Source organism: Mauremys reevesii, linkage group 1 (genome assembly GCF_016161935.1).
Source record: "Mauremys reevesii isolate NIE-2019 linkage group 1, ASM1616193v1, whole genome shotgun sequence".
Classification (NCBI taxonomy): domain Eukaryota; kingdom Metazoa; phylum Chordata; order Testudines; family Geoemydidae; genus Mauremys; species Mauremys reevesii.
The window spans coordinates 68,026,760-68,049,220 of NC_052623.1; the positions used below are offsets into that span (position 1 = coordinate 68,026,760).

The 22,461-nt window shown below is 45.0% G+C and overlaps 1 protein-coding gene across 6 annotated transcripts in view; it reads left to right on the plus strand.

The window, feature by feature from the left end:
• Window positions 1–22,461, plus strand: part of ELF1 (E74 like ETS transcription factor 1) — a 148,935-nt gene that overhangs the window by 108,137 nt on the left and 18,337 nt on the right. For all 6 annotated transcript variants that reach the window (XM_039530340.1, XM_039530366.1, XM_039530372.1 and 3 more), the window contains exons 4-6: window positions 15,442–15,549; window positions 16,216–16,380; window positions 21,416–21,499. In XM_039530340.1, the coding sequence (XP_039386274.1) occupies window positions 15,442–15,549; window positions 16,216–16,380; window positions 21,416–21,499 (357 nt within the window). The remainder of the gene's footprint in view (window positions 1–15,441; window positions 15,550–16,215; window positions 16,381–21,415; window positions 21,500–22,461) is intronic.

Genomic DNA, 22,461 nt, shown 5'->3' on the forward strand with positions numbered 1-22,461 from the left:
TACATCGGCCAAACTGGACAGTCTCTAAGGAAAAGGATAAATGGACACAAATCAGACATTAGGAATGGCAATATACAAAAACCTGTAGGAGAACACTTCAACCTCCCTGGCCACACAATAGCAGATCTTAAGGTGGCCATCCTGCAGCAAAAAAACTTTAGAACCAGACTTCAAAGAGAAACTGCTGAGCTCCAGTTCATCTGCAAATTTGACACCATCAGCTCAAGATTAAACAAAGACTGTGAATGGCTTGCCAATTACAGAACCAGTTTCTCCTCCCTTGGTTTTCACACCTCAACTGCTAGAACAGGGCCTCATCCTCCCTGATTGATCTAACCTCGTTATCTCTAGCTTGCTTCTTGCTTGCTTATATATACCTGCCCCTGGAAATTTCCACTACTTGCATCCGAAGAAGTGGGTATTCACCCACAAAAGCTCATGCTGCAAAACGTCTGTTAGTCTATAAGGTGCCACAGGATTCTTTGCTGCTTAAACTCGCAAAGAGCATTTAAAATAGCTGTGAATGTTTGTGTGAATCCATATTTAATTAATATTTGTGTGTGAATATGTATCTGCACTAGTGTTTGTGAACATTTATGTAAAAATTTATTGCTCATTCAAATATTAATGAGAAGAAGTAATAAATACTACAGTGAGGCTATGATAGTGCTTCCCCAGACTGAACGAAAACATGCAGTCCATTTAACTAATGGAATGGGAGAAGTTCTAGCATAGCTGTTAATACCATTCATTGTATTTCAAACACGCTTGTCTGCCTTAAAGGCAAAGCACTGAGTGAATTAGTAGTATGATGCTGAGCAGATTATCGAATTTAAGTAGAGGTTAGCTAACTTGTTATTTCTCTATTCACAAGACACTAGCTACTGTGCAAATTGTTTATTTGGCTCAGTGGAAATTACTACAGTACTTGAGTTTTGTTTGTAATGCAGAGAAAAAAAATCTCATTTTGGATTTGTTGGATGTAGTTTTACTCCTGGAATAAATGACTGTGTTTGCAATTTGATAACAGTCTGACCAGATCGTGTGTTCTGTGCAACACCAGTCCTCAGGACACAATGATCAAACAGGGATCTTTGGGGTATGACATGTGGGGACAAGAAGGGGGAAAAAATCCTGTTCCTTCTTGACCCTGAATTAGGGAGTTTCTTTCCCAGCAATATGACTGTGTGTCTGACTGCGTGAGAATGTTATGTAAGATTCAGCAGCGTTACCAGCTCCAAACTCTGATCACTCTTGCCAGCTGTAGTGCCTTCCTGGCCCATTAGTGCTTCCGGGGGTGGGGACCCAAGGAGCGGGGCTTTTCTGGCTAAGTAGTGAGGATTGCGGGGGTTGGAAGCACTCTTGGGACCCCTGCAGCAGTCCCAGCAGGAAAGGCAGTGGAGCAGGGGCGAGGCTGGGCTCACCATGGGAGTTGATTTCATACTTTTCCCTTCCTCGCAGGAGGACAGAGCTGCAAACTATTCCTCGTGCCCCAGCTGCTGGGACTAGCGAGCTCAGTGGCGCTGGGCAGGAGCTTCTCCCCTCCTACCTCCTTCCCTCTTGGGGCACTGTAGGGAAGTTACCCCCTGCCTCCACCCACCCTTACAGGCTATACTAGCTCTGTGCTTAGCTGCAACCAGGTGCCGGAGTGGTGCTGGGACAGGGTTTGCCCAAGGAAGTGGCCACAGCCTCCCACACTGGATTGGTTAGTTACAGCAGATACTGGGCTTCAAGGAACACTGACCTGGGCTGGGGAATTCCTGCTCCGTCCTGCCCTGGGGTCAGCGTGTGTGTCCCTGCTCCCTCCTGACCCTGCATTATCCTTTATTGCTGTTTCCCCCCAACTAGCAATAACCTACCTGTTGCTGACAAGTGTCAGCAATGGGAGCAGCTGGATTGGTGCCCAGCACAGCATTTAATTCAGTGGTTCTCAAACTTTTGCCTTGGTGACTCCTTTCACACAGCAAACCTCTGAGTGTGATGCTCTTATAAATTATTTTTTTTTAAATATATTTAATACTATTCTAAATGCTGGAGACACTGTAGACCGCTGCAGTCCACAGGGCCCTGGGCTGGAACCCAGAGTAGAGGGTGGGCCCAGGTTCCCCCCAAGCCTCCCAACTCCTGATCAGACACAGGAGGAATTGACCTGGACTGTGGGTTCTACCAGGGGGGAAGGTTTCTGGGCTGTTCCTTGGCCCACATGGTGAATCTCTGAGGTGAACAAATCCGCCAATAAGCGCAGGAACCACCAAGATAGAGGAGGAACTTTGTCACATGGGTGATTAAAATTTTGCTTTTATACCTATGCAGTATATTAGTATTCTCCTTTAACTTACACTAACGTAAATCAACAGTAACTCCGCTAAAGTGAGGGGAGCTAGCTTTTTAGAAGTATAACAGTTCCTATAACACTATGGGTAAGCTTTGCTGTCTACAGAGTGATCTAGTTTAAAGCCTCTAGAGTAAACAGTTGTTTTATTCTTCAGTTTCATAAATTTTAAACTGTACCACTACATAGAAAAAACAGCTGTGACCTTTTTACCTTTTGGAGGTACTAACAGAGAATTCAAGTTACTCTAGGTTCAAGATTAAAATGGTCAATTAGTAGAAGACATCAATATGCTTACCTGCAATGACCGTTGCTTCTATGCACAAGAATAAACTATTATCCAGGAATAAATAAATCTTTCCCCTTCAGAATGTATTGATAAGAATATAGGTATCATAGGTATAAATTGTTATGGCTCCACTGAACTCAAAGGAGGTTTGACCATTTACACCAGCTGGGGATCTGACCCTTAAAATGGAGACCACATTCTTCCCACACAAGTCCCTTTGCCACTGTGTTGCAGCCCACTCCTTGTGCTTAAGGACAGCCTCCATGTGAACCCTGTCAGGTAAGCTGGCAAAAGCTGCTTTTTGGAACTTGTGTTCCTGGTAGTTATAATATTTAGCATAACTCTATCTCTGTGGACAGGTTTTTTCAATATACTGGTAGCTAAAAATTGAAAACTCAATTAAAATATATTTTAAAAACTGAAGGACAAGTGATTACATCAGTATTTTAGAGTGATCAGTATTGCAATAGTATGGTCTCTTAGATTGTAAACGTTTTGAGCAAGGATCATCTTTTTTTGTTATGTGATTGTACAGTGCCTAGGACAATGGAACTGGGGCCATTTGGTGCTACTGAAATACAAATAATACTATAAATGTTGCTACTTTCTAGGATAAATCTATTGCTTTTATGGAAGAAAAGAGTTTGGGACTCTTGTATTTGTGTATTGTGTTGTCTATTTTTCCCCTTCTTTTAGTGATATTTACTGATTACCTCATCCAAGTAAAAGTGGAGGAAAAGTGTGAACGAGGTTAATTACAGAACTGAAAAAATAACAGCTGTCTGGGGCCCTGGGGAGGGAAATACTAATGCAAATATTTTATCACTTCGACAAATCCTGGAAGCGGGAAGAAGAATGTAAGAGAATTCCCCAGCACAGGTCTGAGTTTGGAAGTAGAGGATTAATTAAACCTTTGCTATAGCCCCCATCCAATAGACAGTAGTCCCTAAAAGATAACTTTAAATTATCCAAATTATTCAAGTTGAATGATAATGAAAACACTATTGATAATATACTTGACCGTCAAAACAAATTATATCCCTGGGCAGGTACTGTCTTGCAAAGCTGCTTTCATTAATGATCTATAAGCAACTGAGTTATTTTTCCAATCCCTTGGTTTGCAGTTTAAGAGGGCAAAGTTGCAATAAAGTTTGCATAATGGGTTTAGTCCAGGGGTGGGCAAACTTTTTTGGCCCGAGGGCCACATCTGGATGGGGAAATTGCAGGGCTGGGGTTGGGGTCAGGGAGGGAGTGTGGGATGTGCGAGGAGGTGCAGTGTGCAGGAAGAGGCTCAGGGCAAGGGGTTGGGGCAAAGGAAGGGTGTATGAGGGAGCTCAGGGAAGGGGGCTGGGGTGCAGGAGGGTGTGGGGTGCGGCAGGGGGCTCAGGGTAGGGAGTTGGGGTGCAGAAGGGGGCTCAGGGCAGGGGGTTGGGTGCAGGAGGGGTAAGAAATGCAGCAGGGGGCTCAGGGCAGGGAGTTGGGTGTGGGGTGCAGGAGGGGTTCAGGCTCCGGCCCAGCGCCGCTTACCTGGAGCACCTCCGGCGTGGCAGTGGCATGCACCCTGCCTGCCCTGGCCCCGGCCCCAGCCCCAGCCCCACTGCTCCCAGAAGCGGCTGGCACCATGTCCCTGTGGCCACTGCCTTTGCCGCGCCTTCTGGTACTTCCCTCGAAGCTCCATGTTCCCAGTCAATGGGAGCTGCGCGGGGTGGTGCCTAGAGGCGAGGGCAGTGCACGGAGCCCTCTGCCCCCACTCCCCGAGGGCCCGCAGGGATGTGGTGCCGGCCACTTCTGGGAGTGGCGTGGGGCCAGCGGCGCCACGGGGGGATGACATTCCTGTGGACCGGATCCAAAGCTCTGAGGGGCTGGATCCGGCCTGCAGGCTGTAGTTTGCCCACCCCTGGTTTAGTCAGACCCTCAAATTAACTGTTTCTTCCTACTTTTTTTTTCCTGCCAGTTAGATTTATATTCCTTTTAAATATTCATTTCCTCACTACTTATTTCTATTTTTCTTCAAGCGATGCAGTCAAACTTTTTGTTTTTTGCATTAGATTGAATACTAGTGCTCTGCTCAGGCTTACTGTGAACATTGTGGTTGAAGGCCCACGGTTTCAAATTCTCTTTCATTGACTTCAGTGAATTGTGTGAGGTGGGCCCGCCAGATCAGGGCCTGAACTACTTGTCGCCCAAAACGGTTTCAGATGGCAAAGCTCTTATTTATTTCAGTGATTTCAAGACCCGGGGAGAGGTTAGATAATTATCTATGCGCGCAGTCAGGTGTGTGTGTGTAAACATTCAGCCCTTTTATTTTTTTCCGTTGGTGACTGAAGCCTGTGATGGCCATGCTTATGAGAACTAGTTCCTGCCAAGTCACCAGTCAGTAGTAGTAGATACACCAGTAATCAAAATTTGTTTTAAATCTCTTTTGGCATTGCATATTTAATTCTATGTTGCACTGGTTCACACCCTGCTCCTGAGGCGTACAAATCAAGGTGTTGGTTATAATTTCAAAAGCTCCGAATGGCCTAGGATTTAACTATGTCTCAAGACTACCTATGCTCTCTTTTCGAAGCTGTGATTGGATGGAACGTCTTGCCGTCTGCCCTTAAGGCTGAACTTAGTGGGGATGGATAGCTGGGTAATTTTATGACCCTAAGCACACCTATAGTCACACCCCATGCACTATTGTAATAATTTTTGTACAAAATATGCCTTCTGATGTATATTTGAAAACTAATAACTCACTGATCATTAATAATCTTGCGTGACATATGTATGTGATATGCATTAACGAGTAATGGATATAAGCTGGAATTATGATTAAAGTGTATTTAAACCAGGAGGGAGTTGGGAGTTGTCTGCTTTAGACAAAGAAACATGTATTTGATTCTCTAACCAGCCCAGCCTTCAGGCAAAGGCAATAAAGGTCCATTTTTACATATTAGATAAACAAAGCTAGTAGGCTAACAAGTGGGGGAAGAAAGAGTGTAGAGCTTCTTTAACCACCAAACTCTGTGTTGCCTTTCTCACAGCTAAGGATGTGAGGGAGATTCCCAAACCCGAGCCATTCTTTTTAGGTGACCAATCTGAGGAACTGTCCCAGATTCAGGTGTCATTAGACAAAGATTTGGAACAAAGTGATAAATTAAACAGTAATAAGTCATCAGAACCATATGTTTTTCTTCGAGTGGTGTCTCTGTGGGTGCTCCACTTCAGATGTCGGTGCATCCTGGCGTTGTTGATCGGAGATCTTTGGTAGCCATGCCCAGTCGGGACACGCATGCGCACTTGGTGTCTCGCGGCATCATTGGAGTCTGTTTGGGGCCTGCACATTCTGACCCCCTCAGTTCCTTCACAACCATCCTCGGCTGAAGACAGAACTCGGGGCTACCCACATCCCAGAGGACCGAAGAGCGGATATTAAACCGGTCCCGGTAGAGGGACAGCTAGTATCCAGAATGGTGCTTCAAGCATCTCTGGACATGGCTGACACCACAGCTCGCACCACAGCTACTGCAGTGGTGATGCATAGGGCCTCCTGGCTCTCCTCATCTGGCATCCCTAAAGAACTGCAGACCAAAGTGGAGGATTTACCGTTCGACAAAGACAAACTTTTTTCCGGGAACACCGATGAAGTCCTTTACATGATGAAAGATTCCAGGGCTACCCTCCAAACACTAGGGATCTACAGCCCTCCTTCCAAGAGAGAGAGATACCAGCCTTACCAGAGGTCTTGCCCGCAGCAATACAACCACCCATAGTCCAAGCACTATGACACTGGGAGGTCCCGTGGCATGCCTAACAGATGTCGAAAAACCCAGTCCGAACAACTTATGTCCCACCCGTCGGGCAACAAACTGCAATTTTGAAGTCTTGGTCGAGGGTCTGAGCGACGACTCCTTACCACCAATGCCTACTTGCCCTTTTGGCCATCGCCTCCAACGCTTCCACCACGCTTGGTGAAACATCACACAGGATCGCTGGATCCTGGAAATAGTGCAGTCGGGCTATTCCGTCCCCTTTATTTAATGGCTCCCTACCCTTCCCCGTCCCTCTTCAAGGACCCCTCTCACAAACACCTACTTCAGGAAGATGTAACTCACCTACTCTCTTAGGTGCAGTGGATCAAGTTCCAATACAACACAGAAGGAAGGGATTTTACTCCCAGTATTTCTTGACCCTGAAGAAAAGCAGAGGATGGTGACCCATTCTCGACCTGTGACTACTCAACAAATTCGTCTGCTCCCAGAAGTTCAGAATAGTCACGTTGGGCACTATAACACTGACGCTGGAATGAGGGGACTGGTTCTCAGCCCTTGACCTACAAGACGCATATTTCCATATCTCAATACACCCAGCACACAGATGATTCCTATGGTTCACATTGGAACATGACCACTTTCAATAAAGAGCGCTCCCATTCAGTCTCTCCACCATACTGCGAGTGTTTTCCAAGACCTGTGCAAACAAGGGATCATTTTTTTCCCATACCTGGATGACTATGTCATCAAGGGCTAATTGTGTGAAGAAATGTAAACGGCCGCACAGTCGACCATTGCTCTTTTCCAAAGGCTTGGACTGCAAATAAACTTTCAAAAGTCCACTGTGATGCCTACACGACAAATAGAGTTCATTGGGGCTTACCTGGACACAACCCTTGCCAGAGCCTTCCTCCCGCAGGCCAGGTTCCTCACCATCAAACACCTCATACGCACGGTATCCATCTGCCCAAGGATCAAAGCCAGGACGTGCCTGCAACTTCTGGGCCACATGGCAGCTACCACATTTGTGGTGAAACACACCAGACTACACATGAGGTGCTTAGAGGGCTGGCTATTTTGGTATACAAACCCACCAAATACAGCCTCCACATGATGGTAACTCCACCTACAAACATGCTGAACTCACTGTACTGGTGGACAGAAAGGACAGAATTTTGCCAAAATTCCCCCGCTCTCATGCTCACCACAGATGCCTCCCTGATAGGCTGGGATGCATACCTGCAACCCACACAACACAAGGCAGGTGATCTGCACCGTAGGCCCATCTGCATATAAACCTCCTAGTAGTCAGAGCAATCAGGTACGCCTGCCTTCACTTCCTCCCACTCATTCAGAACAAATCTATTCGAGTACTCATGGACAACATTACATGCAAATTCTACGGCCAGAGGTTGCCGACCCCTGTTCTACATCAACAGACAAGGGGGAGCAAGATCACACTCCCTGTGCAAAGAAGCCATCAAACTTTGGAACTGATGCATAGGACATTGTGTAGACATCACGGCCTCATACCTGCCCAGGTGTCAGAACATCACCACTGACACCCTCAGCAGGCACTTTTCACACAAACACGAATGGGAATTAACTCCTATGATCGCATCCTACCTATTCTCCCTTTAGGGTTCTCCTTTGATAGATCTATTTGCCACAGCAAGGAACCGCAAATGCCAATTATTTTGCTACAGAGCAGAACTCGGAACCAGCTCCCTGGGAGATGCATTCCTAATCCCATGGAACAGGACTCTTTTATATATTCATTCCCTCCAATTCCTCCTTTAATACATAGAGTTCTCTGCAAGATCAGGGCCGACAAGGCCAAGGTCATACTTATCGCCCCAGCATGAGCCAGACAGACCTGGTATCCTTACCTGCTTTGCACATTGATCTGCTCTCCGAGAACTCTCCTGATGAGATCAGACTTCCTCTCCCAGAGCAACAGTTGCATCCTCCATCCACAACTGGAGAAACTTCATCTGATGGCCTGGCTCCTCCTTGGTTCCAATTGCACGAACTAGCCTGTTCAGAGCAAGTCAGACACGTGTTATAACACAGTAGACACAACTCCACCCACTATACTTACGTTCGAAAATGGAAATGATTCTCAATGTGGTGCTTACAGAAAATCCTCATACCCTGCACCACTCCCCTTCCCGATATCCTAGACAACATTTTAGAACTCAAAAACAAAGGTCAGAGTTCATCTGATGGCAATCAATGCCTTCCACGAGAAACTGGACGACTCCTCTGTCTTCACCGACCCTACTACAAAATGCTTCCTTACCAGACTCCAAAACCTCTACCCTGAAGTCCACCCCCCCACACACCCACCTGGAATTTGAACCTCATCCTCAGAGGCCTCATGAGACCTCCCTTTGAACAGACAGCTACCTCCTCCTTACTCCACATGTCCAGGAAGGTTGCATTCCTCGTGCCCATCACATCAGCTAGACGGGGCGGGGAAATAAGTGCACTCATCGCCAACCCTCCATACACTAATTTCTTTAAGGACAAGACCACAATGTGACCCCACCCTAAATTTATGCCAAAGGTGGTGTCCTCTTTTCATCTTAACCAGCTGATACACCACTTCACTTTTTACCCCAAACTCCACAAAAACTCACAGGAAGTGGCACTTCATACCCTTGACATTAGAAGGGCGATTGCCTTCTACTTGGACAGAACAAAATCATTTAGTAAATCACCTAGACTCTTCATATCTACTGCAGAATGCTCCAAAGGAGCTGCTATTTCGAAACAGTGGCTCTCCTTGTGGATCTCTGACTATATTAGGTCCTGCTACCAGATCCATGACATTGAACCTCCTGACAGCATCAGAACTCATTCCACTCAAGCTATGTCAACATGGGTAGCGTTCCTACACAACATATGCATATGCAAAGCCGCTACATGGTCGTCGGACCATACGTTTGCCAAACACTATGCCATTATACAAGACACCAGAGTGGACGCTATAGTAAGTCATACAGTACTGTCTGCCACTGCCAAACCTGCAACTCCAAAGTCCCACCCAACCATAGCGGATACTGCTCTACATTTACCTGAAGTGGAGCACCCACAGGGACACCACTCGAAGAAGAAGAGGTTACTCACCCTGTGCAGTAACTGAGGTTCTTCGAGATGTGTGTCCCTGTGGGTGCTCCATTACCCACCCTCCTCCCCTCTACTTTGGAGTTTGACTTAAAGGATTCTATGGTGGAGTAGGAACTGAGGGGGTCAGAACGCGCATGCACCAAACAGACTCCAATGCCGCCACGAGACACCAACTGCGCACGCGCATCCCGACTGGACACTGCTACCAAAGATCTCTGATCAACAGCGCTGGGATGCACCAACACCTGAAGTGGAGCACTCACAGGGACACATATCTCGAAGAACCTCAGTTACTGCACAGGGTGAGTAACCTTCTCGTATACCCCCAAGAGCTCTGAAGGAATTCATATGTGAAATGGCAGAACTACTAACTGTAATTTGTAACCTATCATTTAAATCAGCTTCTGTACCAAAATGACTGGAGGATTGCTAATGTGATGCCAATTTTCATAAAGGGCTTCAGAGGTGATCCCATCAATTACAGGCTGGTAAGCCTGACTTCAGTACCAGGCAAACTGATTGGAATTATAGTAAAGAATAGAATTGTCAGACATATAGATGAACATAATTTGTTGGGGGAAGAGTCAACATTTTTTTTTTTTAAAGGAAATCATGCCTCACCAATCTACTATAATTCTTTGAGCGGGTCAACAAGCATGTGGACAAGGGGGGATCCAGTGGATACAGTATACTTAGATTTTCAGAAAGCCTTTGACAAGGTCCCTCACCAAAGCTCTTAAGCAAAGTAAGTTGTCATGGGATAAGCGGGAAGATCCTCTCATAGACTGGTAAAAAGATATGGTTAAAAGATAGGAAACAAAGGGTAGGAATAAATGGCCAGTTTTCAGAATGGAGAGAGGTAAATAGTCCCTCAGGGGTCTGTACTGGGACCAGTACTATTCAACTTATTCATAAATGATCTGGAAAAAAGGGTAAACAGTGAGGTGGCAAAATTTGCAGATGATACAAAACTATTCAAGATAGTTAAGTCCAAAGCAGACTGCAAAGAGCTACTAAACTGAGTGACTGGGCAACAAAATGTCAGATGGAATTCAGTGTTGATAAACACAAAGTAATGGACCTTAAAAACATAATCCCAACTATACATATAAAATGATGGGGTCTAAATTAGCTGTTACCACTCAGGAAAGAGATCTTGGAGTCATTGTGGATAGTTCTCTGAAAACATCCACTCAATGTACAGCGGCAGTCAAAAAAGCGAACAGAATGTTGGGAGTCATTAGGGAAGGAATAGATAATAAGAAAGAAAATATCATATTGCCTCTATATAAATCCACGGTACACCCACACCTTGAATAGTGCATGCAAATGTGGTTGCCCCAACTCAAAAAAGACATATTGAAATTGGAAAAGATTCAGATAAGGCAGGGGTGGGCAAACTTTGTGGGCTGAGGGCCACATCTGGGCGGGGAAATTGTATGCAGGGCAGGGGGTTGGGGTGCGGGAGGGAGTGCGGGGTGTGGGAGAGGGCTCAGGGAAAGGGATTGGGGTGCAGGAGGGGTGAGGAGTGTAGGACGGGGCTTATTATAGTATGAGGAGAGATTAATAAGATTGGGACTTTTCATCTTGGAAAAGAGATGATGGGGGGTGGGATATGATAGAGACCTATAAAATCATGACTTGTGTGGAGAAAGTAAATAAGGAAGTGTTATTTGCCCCTCGTAACACAAGAACTAGGGGTCACAATATGAAATTAATAGGCAGCAGGTTTAAAACAAACAAAAGGAAGTCTTTCTTCACACAACACACAGTCAACTTGTGGAACTCTTTGCCAGAGGATGTTGTGAAGGCCAAGACTATAACAGAGTTCAAAAAAGAACTAGATACATTCACGGAGGACAGGTCCATCAATGGCTGTTAGCCAGGATGGGCAGGGATGGTGTCCCTAACTTCTGTTTGCTAGAAGCTGGAAATAGGCAACATGGGATGGATCGCATGATGATTACCTGTTCTGTTCATTCCTTCTGGAGCACCTGGCATTGACCACTGTCGGAAGACAGTCTACTGAGCTAGATGGACCTTTGGTCTGACCCCAATATGACCGTTCTTTTGTCCATCTTTGGCATCCCTCACTAAACAGACACAAGAGAACAGAGCTCGTGCAATCAGATGGTTCCTTCAACAAAGGGGGGCAGTTTGAAGTCTCTGGAAACTGCATATAGGCAAGAAACCATCTTGAACAAAACCTGCAACTTTCTGGATTTAGTTTTAGACTTTTAGATGCATGTCTTCACTTTTATTTGCTTGTAACCCTTTCTGTCTTTATTCCTTTATTTGGCATCACTTAGCCGGTTTCCTATTGTTAGTAAACTTGTTTACTTTTACCATGAACAAACTCGGTGCTGTGTTTAAATTGAAGGGTGTATTTACCTCAGTTAAGTTAATAAGCTGTTTTTTGCCTTTAGAGGAACAAATAAACCCTGTTGTTTTTCTGAACTGTCCAGGGAAAGGGATGGACATAGCAGAGACACAGTTTTGGGGAAGTCAGGGACTGGGAGTGTGTAGGGGGTCACCTTGCTGGTTGTAACTAAGGGTATGTCTACACTACGGGATTATTCCGATTTTACAGAAACCGGTTTTTTAAAACAGATTGTATAAAGTCGAGTGCACGCGGCCACACTAAGCACATTAATTCGGCGGTGTGCGTCCATGTACTGAGGCTAGTGTCAATTTCCAGAGCGTTGCACTGTGGGTAGCTATTGGAATTCTGGGTTGAGATCACAATGCATGATGGAGCAAAAACAGTGTCGCGGGTGATTCCGGGTAAATGTCGTCACTCAATCCTTCCTCGGTGAAAGCAAAGGCAGACAATCATTTCGCGCCCTTTTTCTCTGGATTGCCCTGGCAGACGCCATAGCATGGTAACCATGGAGCCCGTTTAGCCTTTTTTCACTGTCACCGTATGTGTACTGGGTGCTGCTGACAGACGTGGTACTGCAGTGCTACACAGCAGCATTCATTTGCCTTTGCAAGGTAGCAGAGATGGTTACCAGCCCTATTGCACCGTCTGCTGCTTTGGAAATTGGCGATGACGGTTACCAGTCATATTGTACCGTCTGCTGCTGTCATGGGTGCTCCTGGCTGGCCTCGCTGAGGTCGGCCGGGGGCGCATGGACAAAAATGGGAATGACTTCCCAAGTCATTCCCTTCTTTATGTTTTGTCTAAAATAGAGTCAGTCCTGCCTAGAATATGGGGCAAGTCTACTAGAGAACCAGAGAGCACAGTCGCTCCGGGTCAGAGCCCCAGATATCCCACAGAAATGATGAGCTGCATGCCATTCTAGGGGGTGCCCCTGCAACAACCCCACCCGTTGCTTCCCTCCTCCCACACCCCTCCTGGGCTACTGTGGCAGTTTATCCCCCCATTTGTGTGATGAAGTAATAAAGAATGCAGGAATAAGAAACACTGAGTTTTTAGTGAGATAAAATGAGAGGGAGGCAGCCTCCAGCTGCTATGATATTCCAGGCAGGACATCTCCATTACTCATTAAAGGGTGGCAGGGGAGAGGAGCACAGCCTCCCACTGCTATGATGAGGACGGTTACCAGCCCTATTGCACCATCTGCCAGGACTGAATCTCCAGGACACAAAGCTTAAAGAAGGGAATGATCGGAAGTCATTCCCATTTTTGCCCAGGCGCCCCCGGCTGACCTCACTGAGGCCAGCCAGGAGCACTCATAGGATGATGACGAGGACGGCTATCAGTCATATTGTACCGTACCATCTGCCACCGGGGAGGGGGGGGAGAGGATGCTGCTGTTTAGCGCTGCAGCACCCCATCTACCAGCAGCATTCAGTAGACATACGGTGACATTGAAAAGAGGCAAGAAACGATTTTTTTCCTTTTTCTTTGAGGGAGGGTGTGTGTGTGGGGTAAATTGACGACATATTCCCTGATCCACTGGCAACAATGTTTTTGACCCTTCAGGCATTGGGAGCTCAGCCAAGAATGCAAATGCTTTTCGGAGACTACAGGAACTGTGGGATAGCTCGAGTCCTCAGTCCCCCCTCCCTCCATGACCGTCCATTTGATTCTTTGGCTTTCCGTTACGCTTGTCACACAGCACTGTGTTGAGTCCCTGCTGTGGCCTCTGTCTATCATAGCCTGGAGATTTTTTCAAATGCTTTGGCATTTCGTCTTCTGGAACGGAGCTCCGATAGAATAGATTTGTCTCCCCATACAGCGATCGGATCCAGTATCTCCCGTACGGTCCATGCTGGAGCTCTTTTTGGATTTGGGACTGCATGGCCACCCGTGCTGATCAGCGCTCCACGCTGGGCAAACAGGAAATGAAATTCAAAAGTTCGCGGGGCTTTTCCTGTCTACCTGGCCAGTGCATCCGAGTTCAGATGGCTTTCCAGAGTGGTCACAATGATGCACTGTGGGAAACCGCCCGGAGGCCAATACTGTCGAATTGCGGCCACACTAACCCTAATCCGACATGGCAATACCGATTTCAGCACTACTCCCCTCGTCGGGGAGGAGTACAGAAATCGGTTTAAAGAGCCCTTTATATTGATATAAAGGGCTTCGTTGTGTGGACAGGTGCAGGGTTAAATCGGTTTAACACTGCTAAATTCGGTATAAACGCGTAGTGTAGACCAGGCCTAAGGCTGGTAGAAGTCTATGTGGGGCTGTAGACAGACTGCTGGGGTCAGAGCTGCTGAACCGGGGCTGTCTAGCACACAGACACTTCACAGTGTGACCTGTATGGTTGTGAGCATCCTAGGCTGAGAGCTACAGCAGCAAAGCATTAAGACACTCAGGATTGGAGGACAAGTGGCGGCACAGCCTCTCACTGGTCTGGATTGCACCCTGAACCACATGGCATCTTGGCAGTGTTTTTTTTATTCTGGAATTTGCTCCCTTTGGTCCACCAGAGAAAGAAGTTGGCAGTTTTTTAAGTTTATGGTGCAGAATACACTATGTGCTATAGTTCAGTGGTTTTCAAATTGCAGGTCGCAACCCAGTACTGAGTCGTGGAATGGAAGGCACGGGTCGCGGCGGCTCTGGTCAGCACCGACGACCAGGCCATTAAAAGTCCCATTGGTGGTGCTTCCCGGCTAAGGAAGGCTAGTCCCTACCTGTTCTGACACTGCGCTGCGCCCCAGAAACGGCCAGCAGCAGGTCCGGCTCCTAGACAGGGGGGGCACGTATCTTCATGTGCTTCCCCCACCCCAAGCAGTGGCTCCACACTCCCATTGGCCGGTTCCTGGCCAATGGGAGCTGGGGGTGTGTGTGCCTGTGGGTGAGGTCCGTGGTGCCAGGACAGGTAGGAAGCCTGCCTTAGCACCCCTGCTGTGCTGCCGACTGGGAGTCGCCTTAGCACCCCACCCCCACCACCCTAATCCCCAGTCCTGAGCCCCCCCAAACCCAGAGCCCCTTCCTGCACACCAAACCCCTCATTCTTGGGCCCACCCTAGAGCTTGCACCCCCACCCCAGAGTTCTGGGCCCCTCCAGTACCCCTGCCCCAGCCCAGAGCCCCCTCCCACACCCCAAACCCTTCATCCCCAGCTCCGTTGGGTCACGGGCATCAACAATTTTCTTCAACTGGGTCGCCAGAAAAAAAGTTTGAAAACCACTGCTCTAGTTCTTTTCAGAGCTTATAGCCAGGGGAGTACTTATTGCACATACTTCATCAGTGGGTGAAGACAGTAGAGACAAAGCTGGGGTAGAATATACCATAGTTTATAAAAAAAAAAAACCTTTTTTTTTAAAGTGTAGTTCTTTAACTATATGAAGATACTTTTAATGTGTATTTTCTCACCAAAGGTGGTACGCACTATTTACAAGGGACATTAGCTAAATGTGGATATGACGTACTGGTTTTAAAAAAAAACAAATACCAGTAAAGCTTCAGACCAGGCTTCACCTTGTTACAAATGATTTGTTTTGTCTTGCTTTCAGTTGAAGCATCTTGTCATAATGGAGATGAAACCATGGAAACTATTGAAGCTGCTGAGGCACTTCTCAATATGGACTCCCCTGGTCCTATGTTGGATGAAAAAAGAATAAGTGAGTTGAACAGTAGTAAATCAAATGTATATGTGACATGTTTAGAAGAAAAATTTGAAAAAACTCAATATATTGTGGATTTTCCTATATGTATAAAAATAATATAAAAGGGTGTGGGTAGATGAAACTTGCTGGCTTTGTTGGTAGCTTTAACATGCAACATGCCAGCTTAGGGAATCACATAAGGATAGGCTAATCAGTGTCGGAGTTGGACATTGGAGGTTATGAAAGAAAGGGAAGTAAAATAGGATGTGTGTGTGTGAGGATTTAAATGTAATATTGTGCTGAAATGTTACAGTTTATCTCGTTATTGGGTATTGTATTTCACACTGGCAAAGTAACTGAATGAATGCAGGTTACCTTAGATATGAATGAAAATGTCATGTTCTGTTGTGATCACAACCTTAGTTTCTGTTGCAAGTATTAAATTATTCTGCACTGTGTTATGATGTGTGCTCATGTACAAACCTCATGAACAGGCTTGTTCATTTGTGGGCTGACCTTTTCTGCTGTGATGACCTTAATTATAATAATACATTTTATGTACATTATTATGGCTGTACTTTGACCTATTGAAATTTTTCCTTATAATTGGAAGTGTTTTTTAAAAGTGCATTTAATTCTGTAAAAAGCATTGACGATGTCATCTTTTTTTTCCCCCCTAAGCAAATATGTTTGGTACATCTGAAGATGAAATTATTGTTGCTCCTGTTACCCATGTATCTGTCACACTTGATGGGATCCCTGAGGTTGTAGAGGTTCATCAAGTTCAAGACTCCTATGCTGAATCATCAGACACTCCAGAACTTGAGCAGCCTAAGAAGAAGAAAGGTAAGACGTTCACAGGATATGTGACTTTGGAATAGAAAATGCTTAGAGTTATGTTTTCTTCTTGTGTATATACAGCAGCTGATTAATATTAATAGGAGCTACATATAGTCATCAAGGCAACATAAACTAAGCTTACTCAGCTAGCTGTTCAGGAAAAGCACTTTTTACTTGTGACAAAGTGAAAATTTTCTGTAGTATTTTTTGTGTGTGTGTGTGTGAAGCCTAGGCATGCCTAGTTTCCCTTTGTATATTGCATTGCTACTCAGTGGATGCAAAAGGGTTGACACTGCTTCTGGAACAGCACTGGAGGTGTGTGTATGTGTGTGGCCTTGCTGTCTGGGGGGAATTAATACAGTCATGAAAGAGCTGGCTCAGACTGACTCAAATCCAGCAAGACAGAGATGATGTCCCAACAACTGAACAAACACTTGCCAGCAGGCAGGACTTGAGAACTGAGCTGGAGAACAAAGTGTCAGGTGACTGGAAGAAGGGTGGGCTCAGGAGGTTGGACCAGGGAAGACAAAGGAAAGAGACAGAAAGAGACAGAGATCAAGTACATCAAAGATTGGCTGTCTGATTGTGGCACTGGTTTGACCAGGATGGACTATGGGTTAACTTCTGCCTCTCTGTGCTAATCTAACAACTTTCAGATTCATTGTGCCATAGTAATAAATGGTTACCTTGTTTTGAAAAGGTCGCCTGTGTCACTGTAAGTACTCACTGAGAGCATTGCGTCCTGAAGGGGTATAGTAAAACCTTCCATAGGACTTTTGGTTGGCCGGATTCACTACAGGGCTCCACGGAAAGAGACTGGAATTGTGGGTGCCAAAGGCCCAGTCTGGGAGTCATGAAGGCCACAGGCCTGCCCCTGTGAAACTGTGTGACTCCTTAGGGCCTGATATACTACAGAGGTCACTTTCAGGAGACTGGTAACAGGCTGGATTATAGACCAGACCCTGTGGCTCCAGGACACCTGTAAACTGAGCAAATGTGCTCAGATTCTAATAGTAGTTGAGATAGATCATATGCTGCACAAAACATGAAACTTTGCTATGCCATCTTTATAAAGTCACTCTTCAAAGCAGAACCACACTGTAAATTGTAAGGCCTTTTGTCATTTAAGTGTTCTACTAGTTGCTTCTGCGGTACCTCAAGCATTATACTATTAACTTAGTTCATTTACTTAAGACAGGTTTGAAAAAAGTACTCTGTTTTATTTAGCATTAGATTAAAATATATCCTGCACTCTTTGCTGGAAGCTATTGGAGAATTGTTTGGCTTGAAGAATGTTTCTGTTAAGAACATGAGAAAAGAGCTAAGTTGTCTTTCTTCTTTGTGAAAGCCTGATTGTCACAACTGTTATAATAGTCTCAATTTCCGATAGTTGTGTATTTTTGTGTCTGTGCTCTGGTATTTATCACAACATGGTTTGCAGTAGATAGCAATCTGCTTAGCAGACTCTGTAAGCTATCTGTCCAGCTAAATAAGCATCTAAATGGGGAAAAGCAGCATGCTTCATTGGGCTATCTGTTGTTAAAAATTATTGAATGGAATCTGTAGTTTAATTTTGTTTTGTTTTAAATGTCTTATTATTTTGCTGGATCTAGGTGCTTGTATAGCTGTTAAAATAGAGTTACAAAAATAAAAATAACACATACATCCTGAACAGCCTATACAAAAACACAGTAATATCAATTACCCAACATCAGATGAAGCTTTGTAGTATACCTTGAAGAGTTACAAATTCAGACTGTTGAACTAGAGGGGGAAATGCTCTAAAGCAGAGGCTGCATTAGGAAACTGCCCAGGGGAATGGTGGCTTGAGTGTCTTCACTGATTGCAATGTTGATGATGTCAGACATCAATTTCAGAGTAATGTGGTTCAGAAAACCAGTACTTTATAGGTTAAAACCAACATCTTAAACTCCACCTGGCCAGATTACAGAGTACCAGTGTTATGTGCTCTATGTGATATATCATTCAGTAAGCAAGGACACGTGTCCTATAGTAAGTTCAGTTTCCAGATGGTCTCGTGATATAGTCACGTCCAAGTAGAATGCCTTGCAATAGTCTAGGCTTGAGGGGAGACAGGCATGGATTATTTTAGCAGCATGATTTGTTTCCAAAATTCAAGGCCACAGCCTTCCTGCCATCAGTAGATGCAGGCAACAGGGCATGACACAGCAGGGCGCACTCTTGGCTACAACTCTTAGAGCAACCAAGGATCTGAGACCCCCTAAATTGCTAACCTGTTTAAACAAATTTTAGATTTTCCCTCGATCAGAAATGCTATGATACGGTACGGTCAGCTTTTCTGGTTGTTTCATTAAACTACCAAACATTACCTCAGTCTTGACTAGACTGAACCTCAGCCACCTAGTTCTCACTTAAGCCCCATTTAATTAATTCCTGGCAACATCAGACCAATGTTGATGTGGAGCTGGCCTTCTCAGTTTACTAAAGGCACTGCAGTCTGTCTCCTCACTCTCCTTCTCAATGTGCTTGCATACATTTCGTACAGGCGAGGACACAAGATGGAATCCTTCAGCACCCCATCTGACCGAGCCGTCAGGGCAGAAGAACATTCACTCAAAGCAATCTTATAGGACGTCTTGCACAAAAATAGCTGAGCTATGCAAGATGGCTCCATCTAACCCTGGTAGAGCCCACTGACATTTCAGCAATCCCTCATGGCCAGTTAAATTAAAGATCCAAAACAATGGGTCTCAACCTTTGTCATATACTGATCGCATGTACCAACAGAAATATTTTAGGACTTCACCCCTCCCCCACATCTAGCCATAAAGAAATGAAGGGTGGTTGTGACCCCCAAGGTCAAGAACCCATGACCGAAAGAGTTATCTTTGTTGATAGCTATGATGACATCCTTGGCAACATGATCAGTACAGTTTCTGCCCCATACCCAGCCCTGAATCCTAAGTGACTGGGGGAAGAAAACAAATATTGCCAGAGTTGCTAACCACAGTTGTTTCAACAAAGATTTTTCCAGAGTGAAGGTCATGCAAATATAGATACTTAGCAAGATTGTCAGTGTCAAAAGATGGCTGCCTGAGCAGAGGCCTTGCAGTGCCTTCCAAAAAAACCCCAGCTGGTATCCTGCCTACCCATGCTGCCAAAGGGGATATTGACATTTCAGGCCAACAGAAGGCTGAGCTGGCTTTCGCCAACCAGTAAAGGATGAGGTTTTATTTCATGGACTAAAACTCATAGTTCCTCAGCTCCTACAAAATCTCAGTGAGCAACATTTGCTGAATTGCAGAGCTTTTGAACCCTGAAGATATTGCTCTGTTACTATGAAACTGACAGGTCAGTCCAGAAGTGAGTAGGTTTAATCACAAAGTAATATGAAAATTCCTCACAATGAGAAAATCTTGACTCTGTAATAGAGTTATTTTATTATTTGTATTATGGTAGCACTTAGAGGCCAAACCAAGAATGGAGCCCTGTTGTGCTAGGCACTGTGCAGGTGCATTGCTTGCATGCTACACACGAAAGACAAACTCTTTGGGAAAGGGTCAGAGGGTAAATAGAAGGACCATGAAATGACTTGCCCAAGGTCATGCATGTTGTCAGTAGTAGAACTGGGAACAGAACCATGATTTTCTGAGTGCCAAGTCAGTACTTCATCCACTGGACTATGTTGCTTCTCAGCAGAGTAGAGATAATATGTAAAATAAAATCCTCATTGTGCCTAGACATTGCCAAAGTGCCCAAGGGGGTAAGTAGGAAACCTGACTAGCCTAGTATTTGCCAGAAAACTCAGTCTTGAGGGTTCAGGACCAAAATACAATGCTATAAAATCTGACATCTAAATGAATGGGGAGCAATAGAGAAACAGATTCTGGATTTTGTTAAGAAATACATATGTGAGAGTTTCATTTTTGACCCTACTCGAATAGCTGATCTCTCATTTTTCCAAAGGAATGCTCTTCATTCTTGTCAGGAGCTTTAACTAATCCCTCCCTCCCTCCCACTCTTCATCGGGGCCTTGAAACACAGCCACCATCTTTCTGGCTAAAAAAGGATGTGATGCTTTTCAGAACCTATTTATGTCACTCCCTGTTTGGCTGGAGATGGCACTGCTGGGCAATAAAAGGGAGCTGCTTCTGCCCCCTTTTTTTAGTATTTCTAGCCACTGCATGCCAAATGTGTGAGAATTTAGGATTAAAAATGAATGTTTCCCTCACATGGCAGTGCAGACCACTGCTATCAATGGAGCTTTCTTCTCATATATTAAAGAGCTAAAGAATCTTGTTTTGTCTCTAAATTAAGTTTCGATGCTAGCTAGACAAGACTGTCCTGTGTATTTTATCTAGCCTTTTAATTTAAAAAATATAGTTAAAAAGATGAATAAACTACTGTTAATTGCCTTTAGGTGTCCTAAAATGGACAAAAAAATACAGATTTCAAAGCAGAAGTATATAGTTCATGTATCTAGCTTTTGAAAAATAGGTAAAATCTTTGAAGCAAGAACAGTTAAATTGACTAGTGCTATGCGGAGTTCCCTCAACATCTGTTAGCGTCAATGAGCATTGAGAGTGCTCAGTACTTTACAGCAGGGGTCGGCAACCTCTGGCACGCGGCTCGCCAGGGTAAGCACCCTAGCGGGCCGGGCCAGTTTGTTTATCTGCCATGTCGGCAGGTTTGGCCGATTACGGCTACCATTGGTTCGCTGTCCCAGGCCAATGTGGGTGGTGGGAAGCCACGGCCAGCACATCCCTCGTCCGCACTGCTTCCCGCTACCCCCATTGGCCTAGGATGGCAAACTGCGACCAGTGGGAGCCGCCGTCATCCGAACCTGCCGACGTGGCAGGTAAACAAACTGGCCCAGCCCCTGGCGAGCCGTGTGCCAGAGACTGATGACCCTTGTTTTACAGGAATGGGCCATTAAGAAGAAATGTAAGTGCTGAGATGGGGAGGAATATAAAAAAAAATGGAGCTATTTAATGAGTTAATGTTCTTTTCCAGATCACATTTTTATGTTGAAATTTACATAATAGTGGTTTCATTTCAGGGAAAAAGTCCAAATCTTCTCGTCCTGAATCCCCTACGACAACTCCAAACATATCAGTGAAAAAGAAAAACAAAGATGGAAAGGGTAAGTGTGATGGTTTGAGTAGAATGTTTGTCTTCAGTGTTTTAAATTGAAAACTGAATCTGCGTCACATAAGAATGAAGCCTACCAGCTTTCTCAGTATGCAAAAATAAATTGTGTGTTTCCACATGTTCAGAAGACATGGTTGCCATCTTCTTTTAAAGCAGGGAGAGGGGGGAGGAGTGCAGGAAATCCCTTTGGAAGATACTCAGTTCCTGGGAGGAATAATCCATTCTTCAGCTTATTAATGGGATCTTGGGAGATCTTCAACCCCCAACAAGCGCTGCTCTGTTTCAGGTCAAGTCTAGAGGGATGTTTTGCATTGTAGTAGTGTTTCCTGGGATGCTGTTGCTTCAACAGCTGATATTTGGAAACATTTTCCATTTGTCTGTTTCTAAATCTGCATAAGATGATCAATGCTTACACATGGGTGGCAGGAAGAGCAGTTCCCTTGTTTAAGAAAAAAATGAAGCCACCAGAAGAGAGGTGTCAGAGAAAGTTCCCTGGTACTCCCTCCTGTGCTATCCCAACTCTCCCTCCCCCCCATTAATAAAATCAAAACCAACACCTAACAGAATATAATTTGATAGCATGAATCATTTTATTTTATAGTAAACTGTGCAGCAGAATCGTCCTGTTATTGCCAATGGATCCTAATATGCTTCAGTTGCTTTCTTGTTTGGCATGGTATAAGCTATTATTTACTGCACATATTATATGTAATTGTTAAAACATTAAAGTAAGGATATCTTGAACCTGTGAAGAATCATCTTGCGTGCCCCAGTTCAGCAAAGTACTTAAGCACCTGCTTAATTCCCAGTCACTATAGTGGTACTTTAGTGTATATTTAACTGCTTTGCTGAACAGGGCTGGACTTGAGCTCTTTGCTGATTCAGTGCCAAAGATGGCAAAATAATAATGTTCTGTTAAGAAATAATTCAGTTGGAATGGAAGGATAGTCACAT